The 20732-nt window shown below is 43.7% G+C and overlaps 1 protein-coding gene across 1 annotated transcript in view; it reads left to right on the top strand.

Moving 5' to 3' along the window:
* The window catches only part of EMB1997 (para-aminobenzoate (PABA) synthase family protein), a 30081-nt gene extending 9619 nt beyond the window's left edge, over window positions 1-20462 (top strand). The window contains exons 2-13 of the mRNA XM_086524787.1: window positions 15909-16040; window positions 16129-16196; window positions 16314-16378; window positions 17043-17109; window positions 17186-17635; window positions 17737-17832; window positions 17921-18127; window positions 18476-18552; window positions 18660-18750; window positions 18834-18916; window positions 19016-19789; window positions 19862-20462. Of these exons, the coding sequence (XP_086380913.1) occupies window positions 15909-16040; window positions 16129-16196; window positions 16314-16378; window positions 17043-17109; window positions 17186-17635; window positions 17737-17832; window positions 17921-18127; window positions 18476-18552; window positions 18660-18750; window positions 18834-18916; window positions 19016-19789; window positions 19862-20411 (2660 nt within the window). The 3' untranslated portion in view covers window positions 20412-20462. The remainder of the gene's footprint in view (window positions 1-15908; window positions 16041-16128; window positions 16197-16313; window positions 16379-17042; window positions 17110-17185; window positions 17636-17736; window positions 17833-17920; window positions 18128-18475; window positions 18553-18659; window positions 18751-18833; window positions 18917-19015; window positions 19790-19861) is intronic.
* The last annotated feature ends 270 nt before the right edge of the window (window positions 20463-20732 follow it).

The raw sequence follows: 20732 nt of genomic DNA, 5'->3' as shown, positions 1-20732 counted from the left end.
TGGTTCTTTCCTTGAGTGATACAGAACACTGCCAAAGCTCTGTTACCAATGTAAGGTGGTGCGGAATGAATGTTTGAACTTTGCTCAAGATGAGTGCTTCGAATTGTGCCAAGGTTCCTTTTATTCTTATGGAAGGGAGAGCCTTCCGTTCTTAATGAGAGAGTGCAATGATCACTAACAAAGTGAATGGACACTGTGCGTGAAAGTGTATGAGACTGAGAGATAGAGAGAGAAGAGAAATACGACACCAGAGATGTTGTAAAACCCTCCTCCGAAGGCCGCACTCTCGTCGGCGAGAGTGGTCTACTATTGATTGCACAAACTGGTACAAGGTGGATGCATGTGATTGATGCAAGTCTAGGGCTAGATCGGTGACGATGTCGGTGATGGCGAGACCGATGCTATGGCTGAAATCTGCTACTCCTTATCTGCTGTCCAAAAACGCTAGTGGCTGAATTGTGTTGCGGCTGAAAAAAGCTAGGAAAAACGCTGGTATCTATTGATCTTTGTCGCTGAAAATCTGCTGCTATGAGGGCTGAAAATAACAGGTCTTTAGGGCGTCGTCGTCGTCGCATCGTCGTCATTTAGCCTATTTTCGCTATTTTTGACATTTTTCACTTATTATTTTTAAATGACTTTCGTTGGAAAGTAGGTAGGGCAAATTGAGTAAGTTTGTATATAAGCAAACCTAGGCTAGCACTATTTGGCAGAAGAGGCAGCAGGAGCACCTTGCTCAACAGGCAACTTCTCAGCAAGACCAACCCTCGTGACTACTTTGGTGTTTTCTCCACAGAAGACCTAGCAATTTTGCATCAGATCAGCCTTGGCGATTTGTGCACAGCAGATCAGCCCCGGCGTCAACACGACACAACAGATCAGCCTAGTGTTTTGCATTTGCAGAACCACCGGCGACAGTAGGACAAATCTCAGACCTAGCGTTTTTGGTTTGTAGCCCAACCTCAACGTTTTTGCAGATCATCGCGACAGAACATCAAGAACCATCAGCGTTTTCAGTTTTCAGCCCTTAAGACACCGCAGATCAACCCCCGAACCTCGCAGATCTCACCTTCCCGCAACAGTTCCTCGCTGCACGGTCAGTTTTCGCAAGGTTTACAGTTTCAGTCCGGAAAACTCAGATTTCAGCATCTGCGTTTTCAGCGCGTCGTCGTCATTGACATCGTCATCGACATAGAGTCAGAATTTAGCAAATAAAGATTTGCAGATTTCAGCCCTTAGCGTTTTCAGATTTCAGCCCGTCTCGTCGTCGACATCGTCGGCAAGTCCAAGCATTGTAGAGATTTGTGCAATCAGTAGTAGACTGCTCTCGCCATAGACAGTGGGGCCTTCGGAGGAGGGTTTTACAACGTCTCTGGTGTCTTAATCTCTTCTCTCTTTATCTCTCAGTCTCATGCACTTCCATTCACAGTGTCCATTCACTTTGTTTGTGTCCATTGCACTCTTTCACTAAAGGAACGGAAGGCTCTCCTTTCCGTAAGTAAAAGGAACCTTGAGCACAGTTCGGAGCACTCATCTTGAGCAAAGTTCAAACATTCATTCTGCTGCACCTTACACAGATGACACTAGTTCTCATTATAGTGCAGACCTAGAGCCAGATATACGAGTAGCTCCTCCCTCGGGGAGCAAGTTAGACAAGTTATCGAAGTGGCTATTGGAGACTTTGCGAGATTCAACAACGTCAGATTTGCTACCTGATGGCGTGAAGCTGATACTACACGACGATCTCAACGACTTAGAGTTGCTGAGGTAGATGGGACTTTATTACAGGTGAACTATGGTCACGAGGGCGTGGCAACTGTTAACTATGTCACGACGACGTGGCAACTATTAGCTATGTCACGAGGACGTGGCAATTGCTAACCTTAGTTGTTGGTTTCTTTCCAATGATTTTTGTTTAATTTTTGAGACACTCTTTTTAAAGTTGCAAATGGTCGAACATTGTATGGCCAATGTGAACGGTAGTTTCTGTCACGAGGACATGGCAGCTGTTAACTATGTCACGAGGACGTGGCAACTGCTAACCTTAGTTGGTTTCTTTCCAATGATTTTTGTTTTATTTTTGAGACCCTCTTTTTAAAGTAGCAAACGGTTAGACATTGTATGACCAATGTGAACTCGACTTTCACCCGCAGACGGAAAGTGGTCGGCATTGGAATTTGTATAGTAAGACGATGTCTAGGCTCAGAGCAAGATCATGTAGATCCCCCCGTCGCACTTAGCAAGTTTGGTGGATATTAGGAAGTGAACTCAATAAAGGCACAAAGTCAAGGTGGAACTACCAACAGAAAGTATCCGACAGTTGGGCCACATTGCACTTTTGGATGCGGTCCCAATGAGGATAGATGGTCAGATGATCAGTGGGAGCCCAACGGAATCATTCCCTAAAATTTAGGGAACTGCTATTTGGGCCGTGAAATGTGTTCGCGTCATTACCTCCGGTATGACTAGGGGAACATTTTACAACTCTGCCGCAAAGTCAACTGAGCAACCAGTCGAGAAATTTTTAGGCGGCAAACCCGAAACGGAAAAATGCGCCAAGTGGCACATTTCTATGAACTTGCCTCACGAAGGAAGAGGTAGCGCTGAATTATAAGCTGGGAGGCCTCATTTTTGAAGAACTGCCACAGGTTAAGAGCTATGGAGTGCTTCCTTTCCTTCTATGTATAGTGTGGTGCCAGGAGTGAGGCCCTGCATGCTACACACCGCTCTCTCTCTCCCTTACGTGCAGTTATGTGATGCCCCACAAGAGGGATTTTCATTTGACTGATGTACAGTTGTGTGGGTTCATGCACGATTTCCGAGGCAAGAGCCTCTTGCACAGGTATTGGGTTAGTTAGTGGCTAATCCCCCGCAGGTACAGGTGAATTCGGAGAGGTTTCACGTGAGAAATCTCGTCCGATTCAAAGGGCAAGTAGCCCTACAGGTGCAAGAGCTCGAGGACTTGCTACAGATGCGACCGGCACGCGAAACGGAGCCCAAAACTTGGAATTACAGCCTGCTGTGTATTTTTGCAGGTTTAGGGTTTCGGCCCTAAACGGTCCCTAATGCCCCCAGGAGGTTCGGGGACGCGAGGGGTCCGTTGTAGAGGTGATCTGGCGCATTTTCGAGGCAGAAAACAGAGAATTCAGCGTGTTGCAGATTCTCGCCAGGTTTTGCAATGTGTCCGTATGCGTCGGGAAAGTCATCTATTGCGTGGGCATACTAGTACAGTTATGTTGCTGAAATCGGGCCAAAACAGGTGTTTCTCACCTTGATTATGCGGGGCAGCTCGTAGGAGATCACAGGTTTTATTCCCTCTGTTAAAGAATAAAGAAATACCGAAAGGGGTGCCAATTTTGGGGCCTACAGGTTGTCTGCGTTTGCTCGGAGCATTCTAGCTTCCGAGCCGTGTGTGCGCTTAAGTGTTAATTACCGTCACAGGTTTCCTTTGCACGTTCTCTCTGTGTGTGTCTAAAGTAAAGAATTTTGGGTGAAAGCCAACGCCTACGGCCCCACGGGCCGATTTCAAGGTTCAGCAAGCAGGCCCATTTTATCCCTGTCAGGAAGAAGATAAAATTTGATCAGATGGCACGCTTGTTCATGTACAATGTTTTTAAGTACCATGGTATGCCACAATCGATTATCAGTGATCGTGATCCTCGCATGACGAGTTTGTTCTGAAGAGGATTGTTTGAGAACATGGGCACTACGGTCAAGTTCTCGTCTTCGTTTCATCCACAAACCGATGGACAGTCAAAAGAGGCTAATTCTACTGTCTTAGATCTGCTGAAATGATATGTGTCAGATAATAAGGGCAAGTGGGAACAATATTTGCCTATGCTTGAGTATGTGTGCAACAATAGGATGCATTCGTCCACAGGCAAGGCACCTTTTGAGGTTGTTGAAGGCGGCAAAAAAGTTCCTCCCATTTTGTATACAAAGGACAAGATCTTTGAGGCAGATCGATATGTTGAGAACATGGATTAGATGTATAAGAAAATTAAAGTTGCTTTGGAGAAGACTCAGGCAAAGTAGAAAAAGACTGCTGGTCGTCACTGTCGTGAATTGCTGTTATCACCTGGTGATTGGGTATTGTTAAGGTTCGAAAAGGCAAGGTTAAAGAAGATGAAGGGCAAGGAACGGTTGTTTCCTAAGCTCAGCGTGCGCCGTGCGTTCCTATGGGCCTTTTCAAGTGCTTGACAAGGTCAGCGATGTGGCTTACATGTTGAAATTGCCTGATGCGCGGAAGATTCATAATGCGTTTCACGTGAGTCTTCTGAGACCCTTCGTTGGTGATGTGCTAGAAGATATGCCAGATGAGGATCAGCCAGAAGTTGAGGAACTTGATGAGATCTTGGTACCTGAGCAAGTTTTGGCGCATAAGGATAGAAAAGTTAAAGGACAAGTTGCAAGACGTTAATTGGTGAAGTTCAAGAACTATCCGCCTATGGATGCAAAGTGGATGGAAGAGCATGAATTGTCAGAGTCACCAAATGTATTGCAGCTTTACCTTGAAGCCTTTGGGTTACAACCTACCTATGCCCCAACCTAACGTGTGCAAAGGAGGGGTAATGATAGAGCTAGTACATCAAATGTACATATGAATTCACTGTAATAGATGGAAATGACAGAAGTATGAAGGTCTCATTAAGTCATTTGTATTTATGTGTTACGACCTTTCTTGCGGATACATGCTATGATAAAAGAGTGTTAATAGCACAAGATCATCAGTGGTGTGTATTTATGGTATGCAATCGAGGACGTTTGCGATTTCAAGAGGGGGGTATGTCACGAGGACTTGGCAGCTGTTAACTATGTCACGAGGACGTGGCAACTGCTAACCTTAGTTGTTGGTTTCTTTCCAACGATTTTTGTTTTATTTTTGAGACCCTCTTTTTAAAGTAGCAAATGGTCAGACATTGTATGACCAATGTGAACGGTAGTTTCACCCGCAGACGGAAAGTGGTCTGCATTGGAATTCGTATAGTAAGAGGATGTCTAGGCTCAGAGCAAGATCATGTAGGTCCCCGCGTCGCACTTAGCAAGTTTGGTGGATACTAGGAAGTGAACTCAATAAAGGCACAAAGTCAAGGTGGAATTACCAACAGAAAGTATCCGACAGTTGGGCCACATTGCACTTTTGGATGCGGTCCCAATGACGATAGATGGTCAGATGACCAGTGGGAGCCCAACGGAATCATTTCCTAAAATTTAGGGAACTGCTACTTGGGCCGTGAAATGTGTTCACGTCATTACCTCCGGTATGATTAGGAGAACATTTTACAACTCTGCTGCAAAGTCAACTGAGCAACTAGTCGGGAGATTTTTAGGCGGCAAACCCGAAACGGGAAAATGCTTGTAGTGGCACATTTCTATGAACTTGCCTCACAAAGGAAGAGGTAGCGCTGAATTATAAGCTGGGAGGCCTCATTTTTGAAGAACTGCCATATGTTAAGAGCTATGGAGTACTTCCTTTCCTTCTATGTACAGTGTGGTGCCAGGAGTGATGCCCTGCACGCTACACACTGCTCTCTCTCTCTCCCTTACGTTCAATTATGTGATGCCCCACAAGAGGGTTTTTCATTTGAATGATGTACAAAATCATATCATGCCATTGGAAGGGTGCGATGTGCTACTTGGAATTTCGTGGATGTTCAGAGTACATGGCGTGTTGGATGCCTTTGGCATGACGATCACCCTTCAACATAGGGGCAAAACTCATGTTTTGGATGTAAAGCTCAAAGGGGAGTCTGTCCTTATTGTATCTGCTTCGGCTATCACTTCTGTAATAAAAAATCATCTTTTTGTGTACTTGATTTTTGCACATGATGTCTCAGATAATTGTCAATCTAATTTATCTGTGTTAGATAAAGAAAGGTCAGCATTTGCGAGAGTTTAGTGACTGTTTTTCTGATTCATTACCGTCGTAATTGGTGCCAGAGAGACCTGAAGACCATCGGATAGATTTGGTGCCAGGGTGTAGCTCTCCAAATAGACCTCCCTACAAGGTTAGCGCGGCGTAGCAGAAAGACATTATGGGCCAGGTTGAGGAGTTATTAGAGAAGGGGCTGATTCAGCCTAGTTCTTCACCTTGTTGCTCCCCAGTGCTCCTAGTACAGAAAAAGGATGGCTCATGGCGCATGTGTATTGATTACGGTGCGTTGAATAAGAATACCATCAAGAGGTTTCCTATTCCTAGGATTGATGATATTCTCGATCGTTTAGAGGGTGCTGCAATTTTCAGTAGGATAGACCTTAAGAGTGGGTATCGTATAAGGCCAGAGGATGTGCACAAGACTGCGTTCAGAACGACATTTGGTCTCTATGAGTTTCTAGTGATGCCGTTTGGTCTAACAAATGGCCCTGTCACGTTCAACAGAATGATGGACCGGATTTTTCTGCTCGCATCAACAGTTTGTTGGGACATTCTTCGATGAAGTTTGATAGGCAAAAGGCACCAGGGTTGTTATAACCACTGCCGATTCCGAATAAACCATGGGAAAGCATTGCTATGGATTTTTTCTTTGATCTTCCCAGAACGCCAACATGGAATGATGATATATGGACCATTATTTGCAGGTTCATCAAGCATGCCCATTTTATCCCTGTTAGGAAGAAGATAAAATCTGATCAGATAACGTTTATTCATGTACAATGTGTTTATGTACCATGGTATGCCACACTCGATTGTCAGTGATCGTGATCCTCGCATGACAAGTTTGTTTTGGAGAGGATTGTTTGAGAACATGGGCACTACGCTCAAGTTCTCGTCTTCGTTTCATCCACAAACTGATGGACAGTCAGAAGAGGCTAATTCTACTGTCTTGGATCTGTTGAAATGTTCTCTGTCAGATAATAAGGGCAAGTGGGAACAGTATTTGCCTATGCTTGAGTATGCGTATTCCAATACGGTGCATTCCCGACTGGCAAGGCACCTTTTGAGATTGTGGAAGGCAGCAAAATGGTTCCTCTCATTTTGGATACAAAGGACAAGATCTTTGAGGCAGACCGATATGTTGAGAACATGGATGAAATGTACAAGAAAATTAAAGTTGCCTTGGAGAAGACTCAGGCAAAGCAGAAAAAGGCTGCTGATCGTCACCGTCGTGAATTGCTACTATCACCTGGTGATTGGGTTCTGTTAAGGTTCGAGAAGGCAAGGTTAAAGAAGATGAAGGGCAAGGAACGGCTCTTTCCTAAGCTCAACATGCCTTAATGTGGGCCTTTTCAAGTGCTTGACAAGACCAACGATGTGGCTTACAGGCTGAAATTGCCTGATGCGTGGAAGATTCATAATGCGTTTCGCGTGAGTCTTCTAAGACCCTTCCTGGGTGATGTGCTCGAAGATATGCCAGATGAGGATCAGCCATAAGTTGAGGAACTCGATGAGATCCTGGTACCTGAGCAAGTTTTGGCACATAAGGACAGAAAAGTTAAAGGACAGGTTGCAAGACGCTACTTGGTGAAGTTCAAGAACTATCCACCTATGGATGCAATGTGGATGGAAGAGCATGAACTGTCAGAGTCACCAAATGTATTGCAGCTTTATCTTGAAGCCTTTGGGTTACAGCCTACTTATGCCCCAACCCAACGTGTGCAAAGGAGGGGTATTTGTAGAGCTAGCTCATCAAATGTATATATGAATTCAGTGTAATAGATGGAAATGACAAAAGTATGAAGGTTTCATTAAGTCATTTGTATCTATGTGTTACGACCTTTCTTGCGGATACATGCGATGATAAAAGAGTGCTAACAACACAAGATCATTAGTGGCGTGTATTTATGGTATGCAATCGAGTACGTTTGCGATTTCAAGAGGGGGGTATGTCACGAGGACGTGGCAACTGCTAACCTTAGTTGTTGGGTTCCTTCCAATGATTTTTGTTTAATTTTTGAGACCCTCTTTTTGAAGTTGCAAATGGTCGGACATTGTATGGCCAATGTGAACGGTAATTTCACCCGCAGACGGGAAGTTGGTCGGCACTGGAACTCGTATAGTAAGAGGATGTCTAGGCTCAGTTCAAGATCATGTAGGTCCCCCTGTCGCACCTAGCAGGTTGGTGGATACTAGTAAGTGAACTCAATAAAGGCATAGTGCCAAGGTGGGGTCACCGAGGGAAAGTACCCGACAGCTGGGCCACATTGCATTTTTGGATGCGCTCCCGGTGGGGATAGATGGTCAGATGACAAGTGGGAGTCTAACGGAAGCATCCCCTAAAATTTAGGGAACCGCTATTTTGGACCATAAAATCTGTTCGCGTCAATACCTCCGGAATGACAAAGGGAACATTTTAGAACTCTACTGCAAAGTCAACTGGGCAACCAGTCGGGAGATTTTTAAGCGGCAACCCCGAAACGGAATATTGCCTGTAAATGTGCCAAGTAGCACCTTTTGGTGGACTTTCCTCATGCAGCAAAAGGGGGCACTCGATTTGTAGCTGGGGAAGCCTCATTTGCAAGTTGTCACAGGTTAAGAGCTATTTGACTGCAAGCTTTCCCTCTCATGAACAATGTGGTGCAAGAAGTCATATCCTGCACACCTCACATTGCTCTCTCTTCTCTACGTGTAGTAATGTGATGCCCCACAAGAGGGCTCTTCATTTGACTCATGTACAACTTTTTCCGAGAAAAAGATCCTTCTATTAGTTAATGAAACTACCCATAGGGCTACAACCACCTCTACAAGAGAGGGCCACAACAATCATGATGGGGAGACTCTCCCAATAAAAAAACAACATATGTACAGTGAGGCTAAATCAAGAGATGGGAGGAGGGAAAAGCCACACAAGTGGGCGGTAGTGCCATCTGAGCACACCTTGGACCATGGTGAAAAAAGGCCCAGGACGCTAGAGTCGTAGGAAAGCCTCTCTGCTCTCCCGCATGCGGTCGGAGCTGCCCTGGAGTCTCTTGAACTGTCTTGTGAGAGTATGGATCAGCTCTAGCCAAAGATCCCGAACAATCTCTGCTGGTGGTATAGGGCGAGCCTCGAAGATGCGGAAGCAGCGGGCCTGCCAGATGAACCAGAGTGTCAAGCCGCTGATGAGCTCCCAACACTACTCTCTCTCACTGCACCACTCCTGTGGAGTAAGCTGAAACCTGCCCGTGGTGCGGTGGACTTTAGCTTTCACCCGATCTTTAACACTTGACTTTAATGACACAAAGCAGAGACTTTAAAAGGAACCTGTAATTGGGAATGAAGCTAACTCCTTGATCAAAAGAGCAGAAAGGAGAAGCTAATTCCTTAGTAAAAAGAGCAAACTGATTGTCCCTCGGAAATTTTTGAGCTAACTTGAGTTGTTTTGCAGATATGCTGTAATCGCGGATGATTACTCTCTTTCAAGAAGGGGAGATGTAACAAACTGCTGACGTGTCAAAGCCTAAAGAATGGAGCCAACTTACAGATGCCGGTCGAGATGCCTAAACCCTAAGAAGAACAAGTAACAGAAGAAGTGTCACAAAGTGATGACGTGGTTGCCCGAGAGCAGAAAACCCTAACCCTAATTTCTGCCAAAAACCCTAACTGTTGAAACCCTAATTTTGGAAACCCTAACCCTAAAACTGATGAAACCCTAATTCTGAAAACCCTAACACTAAAACTTGTAAATCCTAATTCTGAAAACCCTAACCCTAAAACTTCAACAGTGTGGCTGATTTTCGAAAATTGCGCTGGCATGATGACGTAGCAGGTTGTACGGATTTCCGTGATTTACGTTGGCAGCTTTTTGGCTTTGCTTTTGGACCAGAAGCTTTTGAGTTTTAAAAGCTTTTCACTATTATTGCTTTTCAGGCCAAGGGCCTTTAAATATGAGGCTAGGGCTCATTCTCTGGCATGTTTCTTGGAGAAGGTGCAGAGTCTGGAGTATCGGCTTGTACTGTCTTGATGCAATATAAAGAAATACCGAAAGGGGCGCCAAGGTTTGGGGCCAATACTCTCTGGGGTGGAATTCTGCCACTCCGTGTCGCGTGTCGTCTCTCTCTCTCTCTCTCTCTCTCTCTCTCTCTCTCTCTCTATTTCAGTTCAGTTGTTATTTGAAGTGCTAAAAGGTGTTCAGTCTGTTCTTTTCTATTGGCACGTGATGCCCGTCTTGTGACAGTATCTAGCTGGATACAAGTAAAGAATTCCGAGGACTCTTCTTGTAAGCTACCCTCTTAAAGAATAAAGAAATACTGAAAGGGGCACCAATTTTGGGGCCTACAGGTTGTCAGTGTCTACTCGGAGCATTCTAGCTTCCAAGCCGTGTGTGTGTTTTAAGTGTTAATCCCCATTGCAGGTTACCTTTGCAAGTTCTCTGTGTGTGTGTCTAAAGTGAAGAATTTCGGGTGAAAGCCAAAGCCTTCCGCCCTACGGGCCGGTTTCAACTATCCTTTGATCAAGGACAGAGATCTTCTGACAGTTGAGGAGACACTTTCACAAGCGAAGTGGAAATTGGCCATGCAGATAGAATTTGATTCCATCAAGAAGAACAACGCTTGGGAGTTGGTTCCGCGGCCTGCCAAGCAGAAAGTGATCGGTGTCAAATGTTTCTAAAAGGACCAAGTACAAATCTGAGCACAAGGCAAGACTAGTTACCAAGGGCTTCTCTCAAAAACCTGGTGTAGACTATGATGAGACCTTTGCACCGACTGCAAGGATGGCGACCATTCGGATATTTTTTGCCCTTGCTGCCTTTTTTAGGTGCCCGATTTTCCAGATGGATGTTGTTTCGACATTTCTCAATGGTGACTTAGAGGAGGAGGTGTCTGTGGAGCAACCGCTAGGTTTCAAGGATCCAGACTTTGCAGACATGGTTTGTAGGTTGCTAAAGGCTCTCTATGGCCTAAAGCAAGCCCCTCGAGCGTGGTACAAAAGATAGACCGCTTTCTTCCTACGACACTCCTTTCGACGATCTTTTGTAGACCCAGATTTATACACCATGAGGGAGGATTGGTGACACTTGTTATCCTTTGTGTGGACGATCTTGTGATTGAAGGTAGCCATGCTGAGCATATCCGCAGTACTATGGAGACTTTGGCTAAGGAGTTTGAGATGACAGATCGTGGCTTGCTTCACTACATTCTTGGATTGGAGATATGGTAGACAGAGGGGGGCATCTTTCTCTCCTAGGAGCGCTATATCCAAGAATTGTTGGAAGCATTTGGTATGACTGAGTGCAAACCTATCTCAACCCCTATGGATCCGAATCAGAAGTTGTCACAGTATGACTCCCCGGTTCTCTTATTTGGGTTCTCAACACCCGGTTTGATGTCAGTTTTCCAGTGGGACTTCTCAATCCTTTCATGCAGAAACCCGCCAAGTCACATTTGGAGCACGTTCTTCGGACTCTGCGGTATTTAAAAGCGACCAAGTCATTAGGCATTCACTATGTGACTGGAGGTACAGACTCCCAGATCCTTCTACGAGGATGGAGTGATTCGGATTGGGGTGGAGATCCAGATGGACGGCGGTAGACTACAGGTTACACCTTTTTTTTTGTCTCATCCTTTTTAGTTTAAAGTCGAGTACTTGTTTCAAGTTTTAGCCGAGTAAGCTGCTCAACTTATTTTACGTCTTTTTCAAAAATTATAAAAAGTAAATATTGGTTTGTTTTATCTAGTTTTGTTTAACAACAAATCAAGTGTTTTCCCCCCCTTTGTGCCCCTTGCTTTTGTAGTTTTATGAATGTTTTATCCCCTCTTATAATTCGTGAATTTAGACTATTTTGAACTTATGAAGGTATATAGTTTACATATTTATTAGCATTTTAGGGCCATTTATTAGGATTGTGGGTTTTCTACAAGAGGTAGGGCAAATTTCCTATTTGCCTATATATGCAACCCACCTCCTTGTACTTTTGGCATGTTGTGACGACTGCAGAGCTTCAGCGTTTGGGCACACTCTCTCTCTAGAGTTTTCTACTGCTAGCGTTTTATGTGTATGTGGCTTCACCCTCTCTAGTGTTTTTGCTCACCAACTCTCTCTCTCTCTCTCTCTCTCTCTCTCTCTCTCTCTCTCTCTCTAGCGCTACCCTTCCCTTGCCGTGTACACGCCCACCCTCTCGGTGTGGCATTGCTTGCAGTGAGTTCTTGTGTCCGTACGGTGGGCAGTTCGTGCTAGGAGCTTGAGTTCGAGGAGATCCATCACGATAGATCCGATCTATTGGCTGCCTGGTCCGGAGATTAGGCTTGCTCGCGGTTGAAGACAAGTTCATCGTCTGATTCACCCTCTTCTGTTGCACCTTTGACACCACCATGATGTATCAAGTACTACACCTAGATGTATCAATAGAGTCTAGGAGTACATTTATGATGATGATTATACCAAGTTTGGCTGAAGGGGGCGATTATTAGGGTCAGCCCAACTTGGACGGACACACCAGTGTGTGAACATGTTGTAATGCTTATATAAAAGGCCTAAAACCTAAATGATAACCCCTCTTTTTGATTGTGTCCATTCGAGCACCTTATTCCCTTAGCTTCTCTCTTTCTCACTTCTCTGCTCGCTCTCCTCTTTACGCCATGTCTATCAAAGAGGCTATTGGCTTCCGTGCATGCTCATCAGCACGGTGCCTCTATGATTCATGTAGGCAATTCGTCATTCACGTCTTCCCAAGAGATCGGAAGTTTCCTTATTTGAGAATTTGTTAACTTAGTTTCGCCTTCTCAACCTCGAGAATAATAATCTCCCTAGAAATCAATCTAGGTATCTATGATTACGCTAATCTTACGTAGATAATCTTGAAGATATTAAAACTCTTGTGTCCTCCCCCATAGGGGATGCCCAAATCATAGAGCATTCATCTCGTGCGAGCATGTCTTTCTTTGGCAAACAAAGTCTGGCATCTTACCAAAACTGGCTAAAAGACATGAAGTATTGTCACCTCGCAAGCATCAATGATGGCTTGCAAAATCTTAGGCAGATAAAATTCTAGCCATAACATTGTTGGAACGCATGTTAAAACCCGGATCACGTAATAGTGAAATGTTTTGTATCTTAAGGAGAGAAATCCTAATCCTTCTAATTCCTTCCTCAAAGCATAGTGGAAAAAAAATCTTGAAAAACTTAGCCTTGAATTGAATGCAGGTCTTTTCTTGACTTCCTTGTGGAGCTTTGGTATACCACCAAGTACTCGCAGTCCCCTTGAGGTGCTTGGTCACATGCCTTATCTTTGACTTTTTTAAGAAATTGCCGTTCGCAAAGGCAACCTCAAGCTATCAAATGAAAGCTTCGAATGAAAGACGAAGCTTTCGGGACATCTTCGCTTCTGTCAAAAGTATCAAACTTGATTGGATTGTTCTAAGGCCAAGTGACCTTTTTTATATCCTTCTCGAAATGATGGGATTTCTTGGCTATTGTTCTGGTCGGGATGTTCAAGGGTATTTTGAAAGACGGATGAGGTGAAACTGTTGATGATACGGAAAGTTCTTTCAAACTTCTTTGAATTGTAAGAGAAGAATTTGGCTCACTTTTGGGTTTTGACGGTTCTTGAGCATTCCGCTCCTCGGATTCTCTAGGTTCCTGAGTGTATCTCTTGTGCTGCCTTCTCAAAGAATCCAGTGTCCCGTTGACTTCTTGAAGAGAGTTTTTTTCCAACTTTGCGAGCTTTTCTTGCAGGTCTTGAAGTTCCGCTTGCTTTCTTCTCTCTTGACTTGTCTTGGCTTCTTCTTGTATCTTCCTTGAGTCATCCTCCTATACAAAGAAAGAGAGGAGACCATGCTTTGATACCATTGTCACAATTGGGAGCACATAACAAAATCAAACATACCCTGATAAAAAGACTTTATTATTTAATACTGAAGCCAATTGATATAGAGAGAAAGAGAGAGAGGAAAAGAAGATCGGCACAATACTTGGGACCAGAAGATGGGCTGGTCCCCCCGTAAGGGTATCTCCATTAGTGGGGAGAAGTCTTTATGGAAGCACTTGAACCGAGCGTATTACCACGCTCATTCTAGATCTGACTTGATGGTACTTGAAAGCCTTGGCTCCCTATGGGAAAAAACCCTAGTCCCAAGAACCTCTGTTCCTTACTCAGGATCCTCAAGAATCAAGGTTCTCGCTTGTGGATTTTATCGTCCAGACTCAAGGCATGGCATTCCTTTATCTCTTTTCTGACTCTATTCCTAGAGTCCTTTTCCTTGGAAATCTTAGCAGCAACTCTGCTTTCTTGGACGTGAAGTCTCTCCTCGGGAATCTCGACTTCCTTATCCCAATCTCGAGAGTCTTATCACTCTCAGATTCGTGGATCTACTCCCAAACTCTGGGTGCAAAACCCTCGGGCTGATTTGGCTCTATTTCCTCCGAACGTTTTTTCCAGCAGAGGCTCATGCCTTCCTCTGCTCCTACTCCCTCGTGAAGAGGAATTCAGAACGCAACTCGGTTCTCGAAAAGCAATTCCGCTGAAGAGATCTCTATGTAGGGAAGCCTCTCTTCCAATCCTACACACAGAAGAGGTGTGTTCTTGGGTTCCTTCTCGTAAATCAGTCCTATCTACGACGTTTGTAGGTTGAAAACAGAGAAAAACAGCAACTTATCGTGATGGAAACAATCTCCGTAGGGCTGGCTCTTCTGGCCCTTGAGAGTGACAGAGAGACCGCCTTGATAGCTTTTGGCAAGCCGCAGGAATAGTGTGGGTCTTCCCAGCAAAAATCGTGCATAGAGGGGGGCACCCAGGGCTAGAGAGAGGGAAATTGCTTTTTCTTCTACTAATAAGAGAGAGAGAGAGAGAGAGAGAGAGAGAGAGAGAGAGAGAGAGAGAGAGAGAGAGAGAGAGAGAGGGCGCTGCGTTTTTTATGCTTTTTTTAATCTGTTAGCTGCCCACTTATTAAGTGGGCGGCCAACCACTTAATTTTTTTTTTTTTTTTTTTTTTGAAGCTGCTCAAAACTCAATAAAAACTTATAAGCTGAAAACAATGCTTACGCGATCGCAACAACCCTGGCATCCCTATAGATGCAATGCGAACATAGACTCCTTTATGGGAAAGCATCTGCTTTCCCAAAAAGCAACTCGCTTTCTCAGAAAGAAACTGCATTTCCTAAAACTTTCTTGTGAACCCATCTTCATTCAAGTGCTTGCCTCATTTTTTGCGCACAATTCTAACTCAGTTCAAAATACCTCCTTACTATGGAATATTCCCTTTCCGATGCTTCCGTCACCCACCTTGCGACGCATTAGAAATACCCATCACCTAGTCCTTTCTCACCGAACTTACGCACAATCTCCTTCGCGATGCTCTATGTCACCCATCCCATGACACATGAGAGATGTCTGTTTTGGACGGTCGACACGATGCTCTATGTCACCCATCCGATGTGACACATTAGAAGTACCCGTTCTTGGTGGCCTTACAATATTCCCGTTCATAGTGCTCCCTTCATTACTCTGAATGATGCACTTGAAATATTTGTACTTGGATGTCTCAAGCAAAAAAACCTTCACTTATAAATTCAATAATTCTTTTAGAATTATTTTTCCTATGTCGCAAGTGAGAAAAATCCTAATTCAATAATTCTTTCATTTAGAATTATATTTCATTTAGATAAAGCTAATTTAGTGACAGGAGCCCAGTAAGGGGATTACCAAAGAAGGATTGACAGCTAGGTGAGTCAGTGTGTTGGTGCACACTGCATGCGTGTGACACTTAGCTTTGACATTTTTCGAGCGATAATAACACGTGTATGTACTATTGATCATGTATGTGTCTAAACATGGGGGATGTGTGTGTTTTGTTTTAGCTTCTATGCCACAAAGGACTCAAGGCCCTCAAGGCTCAAATGTGGAGGAGGAAGCACTTGTTTCTTTTGCTGTGAAATCTTTTTCTTTGTTTTGTTGTGTGTGTGTGTGTGGGGGGGGGGGGTATGGATGATGAGAGGAGATTGTTTGGCTTGAAATCTTGGATTCCCTTCATGAATTATAACTTGATAAATTTTGCAGCCCCTCCTCGAGTAATAAAAAATGACGAATTTTCTTGGGAATATCTTCACAAGCTGTTGTGTGAAGAAAGTGCTTTCGACAATATTGTGATCTCCCCAGGGCCTGGGTCTCCAATGTGTGCAAAAGACATAGGTATGTTGTGATTTGTCTGTTTAGTTTTAAAAGCATCAGGCTTGCTTTATTTCTCTGTGGTCTGATTTTTATGAAAGAAGTTTGGTAGGGGTATGTCTGCAGGTATTGCAAGAGTGTGTAAAAATTCCAATTCTGGGAGTGTGCTTGGGTCACCAGGTATTCTATCAAGACATCTGGCTGAAGGCGTGGGAAAAATAATGACATGCTTGAATGCTTTTTTGGCAGTCCTAAAAGCGGTTAAACTTGTTTTTTTGAAAAATGAGTTGCTTGCAGGCTTTAGGTTATGTGAATGGTGCAAGAGTTGTGCATGCACCTGAGCCAGTTCACGGGCGTCTTAGGTAACTAGACCTCATTTTTTGAGAAAACTAACAAAGCTGAGATCATATTGCTAGTTTTTTATTTAAAGGACATGTCAGTAGTCCGTAGTTATCTAGTAAATAATGGTTTGTTTTTATCTATTTTTGGTTTAGAAACAAATAAGGTGATTTAGTGTTTCTCTTTATCCGTTTTCTGTGAGTGTTTTAGTGCCTCTTATAATTCGTAAGTTCAAACTTTTCTGACCCTTATGGAGGTATATGTACATAGTTATGGAGATACTCTTGAAGGCGAGAAAGGGAAACCTTCAAGGGGAACGGAAACTCCACATCAGTGAAGGGTTAGCTGGGTAGAAATCATAATTCAATTTCTCATCTAGTTATCATAACATTACATATCGATATCTCCAGCTTAAGTCTTTTGCCATTAAGAAAAGGTAAGAGTTTCTATATTCGATGTAAAAAGGTTAAGGAAATGTCATAGACAGTCAAAGTCTACAAATGGCGAAAAACATTTCCAATGTCCCTCCATTAAGTTTCAATGCCATCTTGCCTACACATGAATGTTTGGGTCTCAGAAAGCGCCTTGGTCCGGTCTTCCACAATTTTCCAAGGATTACGTCACCTTATTTATGTTTGCCTACTTCCATGGTGATCTTTTATCTCTAACTGTTCCTATTGTGGTCAGTGAAGTTGAGCACACCAGCTGCCCACTGTTTAAAGACATACCTTCAGGAAAAGGCTCTGGTTTTCAGGTCAACAATCTTGATGCCTCCTTTTCATCTGCAAAAGCTGTTATTAGGGTGCTGACCCTTGCCTTTGTCATCTTAGGTTGTCAGATACCATTCCTTGATGCTCGATACCAGGTCATTGCCAGAAGATCTGGTCCCAACAGCATGGACTCTTAGTTCATTCCCGACCCCATCACTTGAAGATCCATTGATAGAGCATGGAAGAGCTCCACTTGATGGAAATCTGCGTATTGGTTCTGGTAAATCCAATAAGACAGGTCTTCTTGCAAATCAGGACTCTAGATTTCATTGCGGAAGGCCAGATATCTGGGTGTGTGAGCCAACCAGACTGCGGACTGCTGTCGAAATTCATATTGCTCCCGAGACTGGTTCCACTGTTCATACTAATTTCGGTACACTTCTTGCCAAAGAGGGCAATATACCTTTTGGTGTCGATTCTTGTTCAAGTGACAATTTTTCTGATCATAAGTCAAAATCAGAAGTTATCATGGCCATTTCACACAGGAAGAGGCCACATTATGGAGTGCAGGTAAGTCAATGGTTTCACCTGTTTTTGGTCCTCGGGATTTCTTGCCGTTCCTGTGTGAGCTGAAAAATTTATGAGTTTATACTCAGTTTGTTTAAACACAGTTCCACCCCGAAAGTGTGGCGACATCCTTTGGAAGGAAGATATTGGAAAATTTCTCTGACATAACCAAAGAGTATTGGAAGGAAAAGAAGGCAAAGGTATCGTTCGCATCTTAAGTTCTTTTTTGCCCTTCTACTCTAAGCTTTTGCAATCCCAAATCTTAGAAGTTTCTTTCATCTTTCAAAGGATATTGCTAAGACGCATGCATCAAGGCAGACGGTTCCAAAAGACTTGCAGTGTTCTGGTGGTTCAAGGAGTTCTCCTTTAAGAATGTACTGGGAAAAAGTTGACGGGATAGCAAATGAAGCTGGAGGATCCGAAGGAATTTTTTGTGGCTTGTTTGGTGAGGGAACAGCAAAGGACACGTTCTGGTTGGACAGTGCTCTACAGCCTGTATGACTTCTGTTCCTGCATGGATGCATGGCTTCTAGTCATGAATGGTTGGGAGGGCTTGCAAAGCATGTACAGTCTTGCAGATTTGCACGCGTGCATGATCTGCACACACACATACAGCATATCAATGGCATAAGAGTGGTGTGCAAATAAATGATTTGCAAAAATTGTTGCTGGTTTTACCTTCTTTAAGGACTGCTGGAAAGACATTGAAAAAATCCTACACATTCCCAACTTTGCTATTGTGCCTAGTTGTGATGTCAATAGCATTGCTGGTGAACATTTGCTATGGGTGCATCCAAATGGCCTTGACACCATTCTTTGTCCTGCTATTGTCTTGCAATGCAGGGTGAAGCACGCTTCTCATTCATGGGAGGGAAAGGTGGGAGACTTTGGAAGCGCCTGACATATTCTTTGTGTGGCAAGTATGTCATCTCTTCCTGCTTTTGGTGTTTGACTCTCAAAAAAATTAACTATATTGCTGGCATAACCTTTTCCTTGGCTACATGTTGATTTGATGTTGGATCTGAAGGCATGGTTCAGGTGGAGTTTTGAGAATAGAAAATGATACTGATGTGGAAGAACTGCGGCTAGAAAAAGGCTTTTTGAATTTTCTTAGCAGCGTAATGTGTTCATTAGCTTTCCCTATATATGTGTCTCCAGATCACAGTGATGTAGGATGTGCTAATAGTAAGCTGGACTGCAGGAACTGGAGTCATACACAACATCAAAAGTAGATAGTGAAGGTTTGCCATTTGATTTTTGGGGTGGCTATGTTGGGTATCTTGGGTAAGTTATGTCACAATTTTCTTCTGCATATTGTATGATTTCAAGTGTCACACAAAGGGAGGTAATTATTGTCTTACATGATATTGTTTCCTGTCGAAGGTATGAATTGAAAGCGGAGTGTGGAGCAAGTTTCAATCAACACAAATCCAAGCTTCCAGATGCTTGTTACTTTTTTGTAGATCAGTTTATTGCTGTTGACCATTTGACCAATGATGTGTATGCGGTGGTCCTGTACACAGAAACTCCTAGTGGGAGAGATGATATACGAGTTAATGGTGGCAATGCTTCTGATGAGACGTATAAGATATTCAATTCTACAACGAGTGCTTTGGTGTCTTCAGTCTTGGCATCTGATAACCCTACTATCAAAACCTCTAATACATTGTCAGCAAAAGTGTGGGTAAAGGAGATAATGCAAAGAATTCGTGGATTAGTTGAAGGTGGACGAGACATGGCCATAGAACGAAGGTATTCGTCACAGCTAGCTTCGTCGTCTTTGGGCAGTATCAAAACAGCGACCCATTTTGTGATTGCAAAATCTAGGAAGCAGTACATGGAGGATGTCAAATCATGCCTCAAGTACATAAGAGACGGTGAGAGCTATGAACTGTGCTTGACTACACAGCTGCAGAAAAGAGTGGACTCTCTTGATGCACTGGGTTTATATTTGACGCTTCGTAAAATGAATCCTGCTCCATATGCTGCCTGGCTAAATTTTGGGCCGGAGGAAGTGTGTGTGTGCTGCTCGTCACCTGAACGCTTTTTGAGGCTGGATCAAAATGGCATGATAGAAGCAAAGCCTATCAAAGGAACCATACCACGTGGACAGTCTCAAGCGGAGGATGAGGCTCTGCGAGCAAAGCTTCAATACAGGTACTTATATGAACGTGTCTGTGCAATTTTTCAGTTAAATTGTCAATGAAGGTGCAAGCTCTTTGATTGCAGTGAGAAGGATCGGGCAGAAAACTTGATGATTGTGGATCTTTTGCGGAATGACCTTGGCCGTGTGTGCAAACCAGGAAGTGTACATGTGCCTAGTTTGATGGCTGTAGAGTCATATGCAACAGTCCACACCATGGTAAGCACAGTGAGAGGTATGAAGAGGCAGGATGTTACTACGTTAGATTGCGTCCGTGCCTCATTTCCAGGAGGTTCCATGACTGGCGCTCCAAAATTGCGATCTATGGAGCTTTTGGACTCTCTGGAGTGCAGCCCCAGAGGAGTGTACTCTGGGAGCATAGGATTTTTCTCAGTGAATTCTTCCTTTGATCTCAATATTGTAATTAGAACCCTAGTCATACATCAAGGTATTGCCTTCTTAGGAGCAGGAGGGGCCATAGTGTCTCTGTCAGACCCTGGTGATGAGTATGAAGAAATGCTGTTAAAGACCAAAGCTCCCGTAAGGGCTGTTTCTCAACATGAAGCTCTGACAAGTCTGTCAAGCCAAGAAATGGAAAGCGGACCTTTGCCCCACGTGCTCTTAGGGTTGCATTGAGTCTGTCATGTGTTGTTCATTCTTTAATCCAAATCTGTGATTGTAATGTTATCTTTCTTTTATCACCATCTTTTTATTCACTTTGCTCCAAAGAATGTATTGGGTTTTTATATAATTACTCACCAAGCATCTATCCATAAAGTATATATGTTGCTAAGTGTTAAACTTGCATACGTCTGTCTAGAGTCTTCTCTTTTGTACTTTTTCAGGTTACTTATATGGTGTCATGAACTGTAATTGTCGTAAGAAATCAGCCATGGGAATTTGGTTGATGGTAATAGCTGCTGCTGCTGAGATAACCAGCTGATGCACCCTTGTCTT

The sequence above is a fragment of the Adiantum capillus-veneris genome, chromosome 12 (genome assembly GCF_014529385.1).
Source record: "Adiantum capillus-veneris isolate H3 chromosome 12, ASM1452938v2, whole genome shotgun sequence".
Taxonomy (NCBI): Eukaryota; Viridiplantae; Streptophyta; class Polypodiopsida; order Polypodiales; family Pteridaceae; genus Adiantum; species Adiantum capillus-veneris.
The sequence above is the reverse complement of the archived record's forward strand: the minus strand, read 5'-3'. Positions and strand labels throughout refer to the sequence as shown.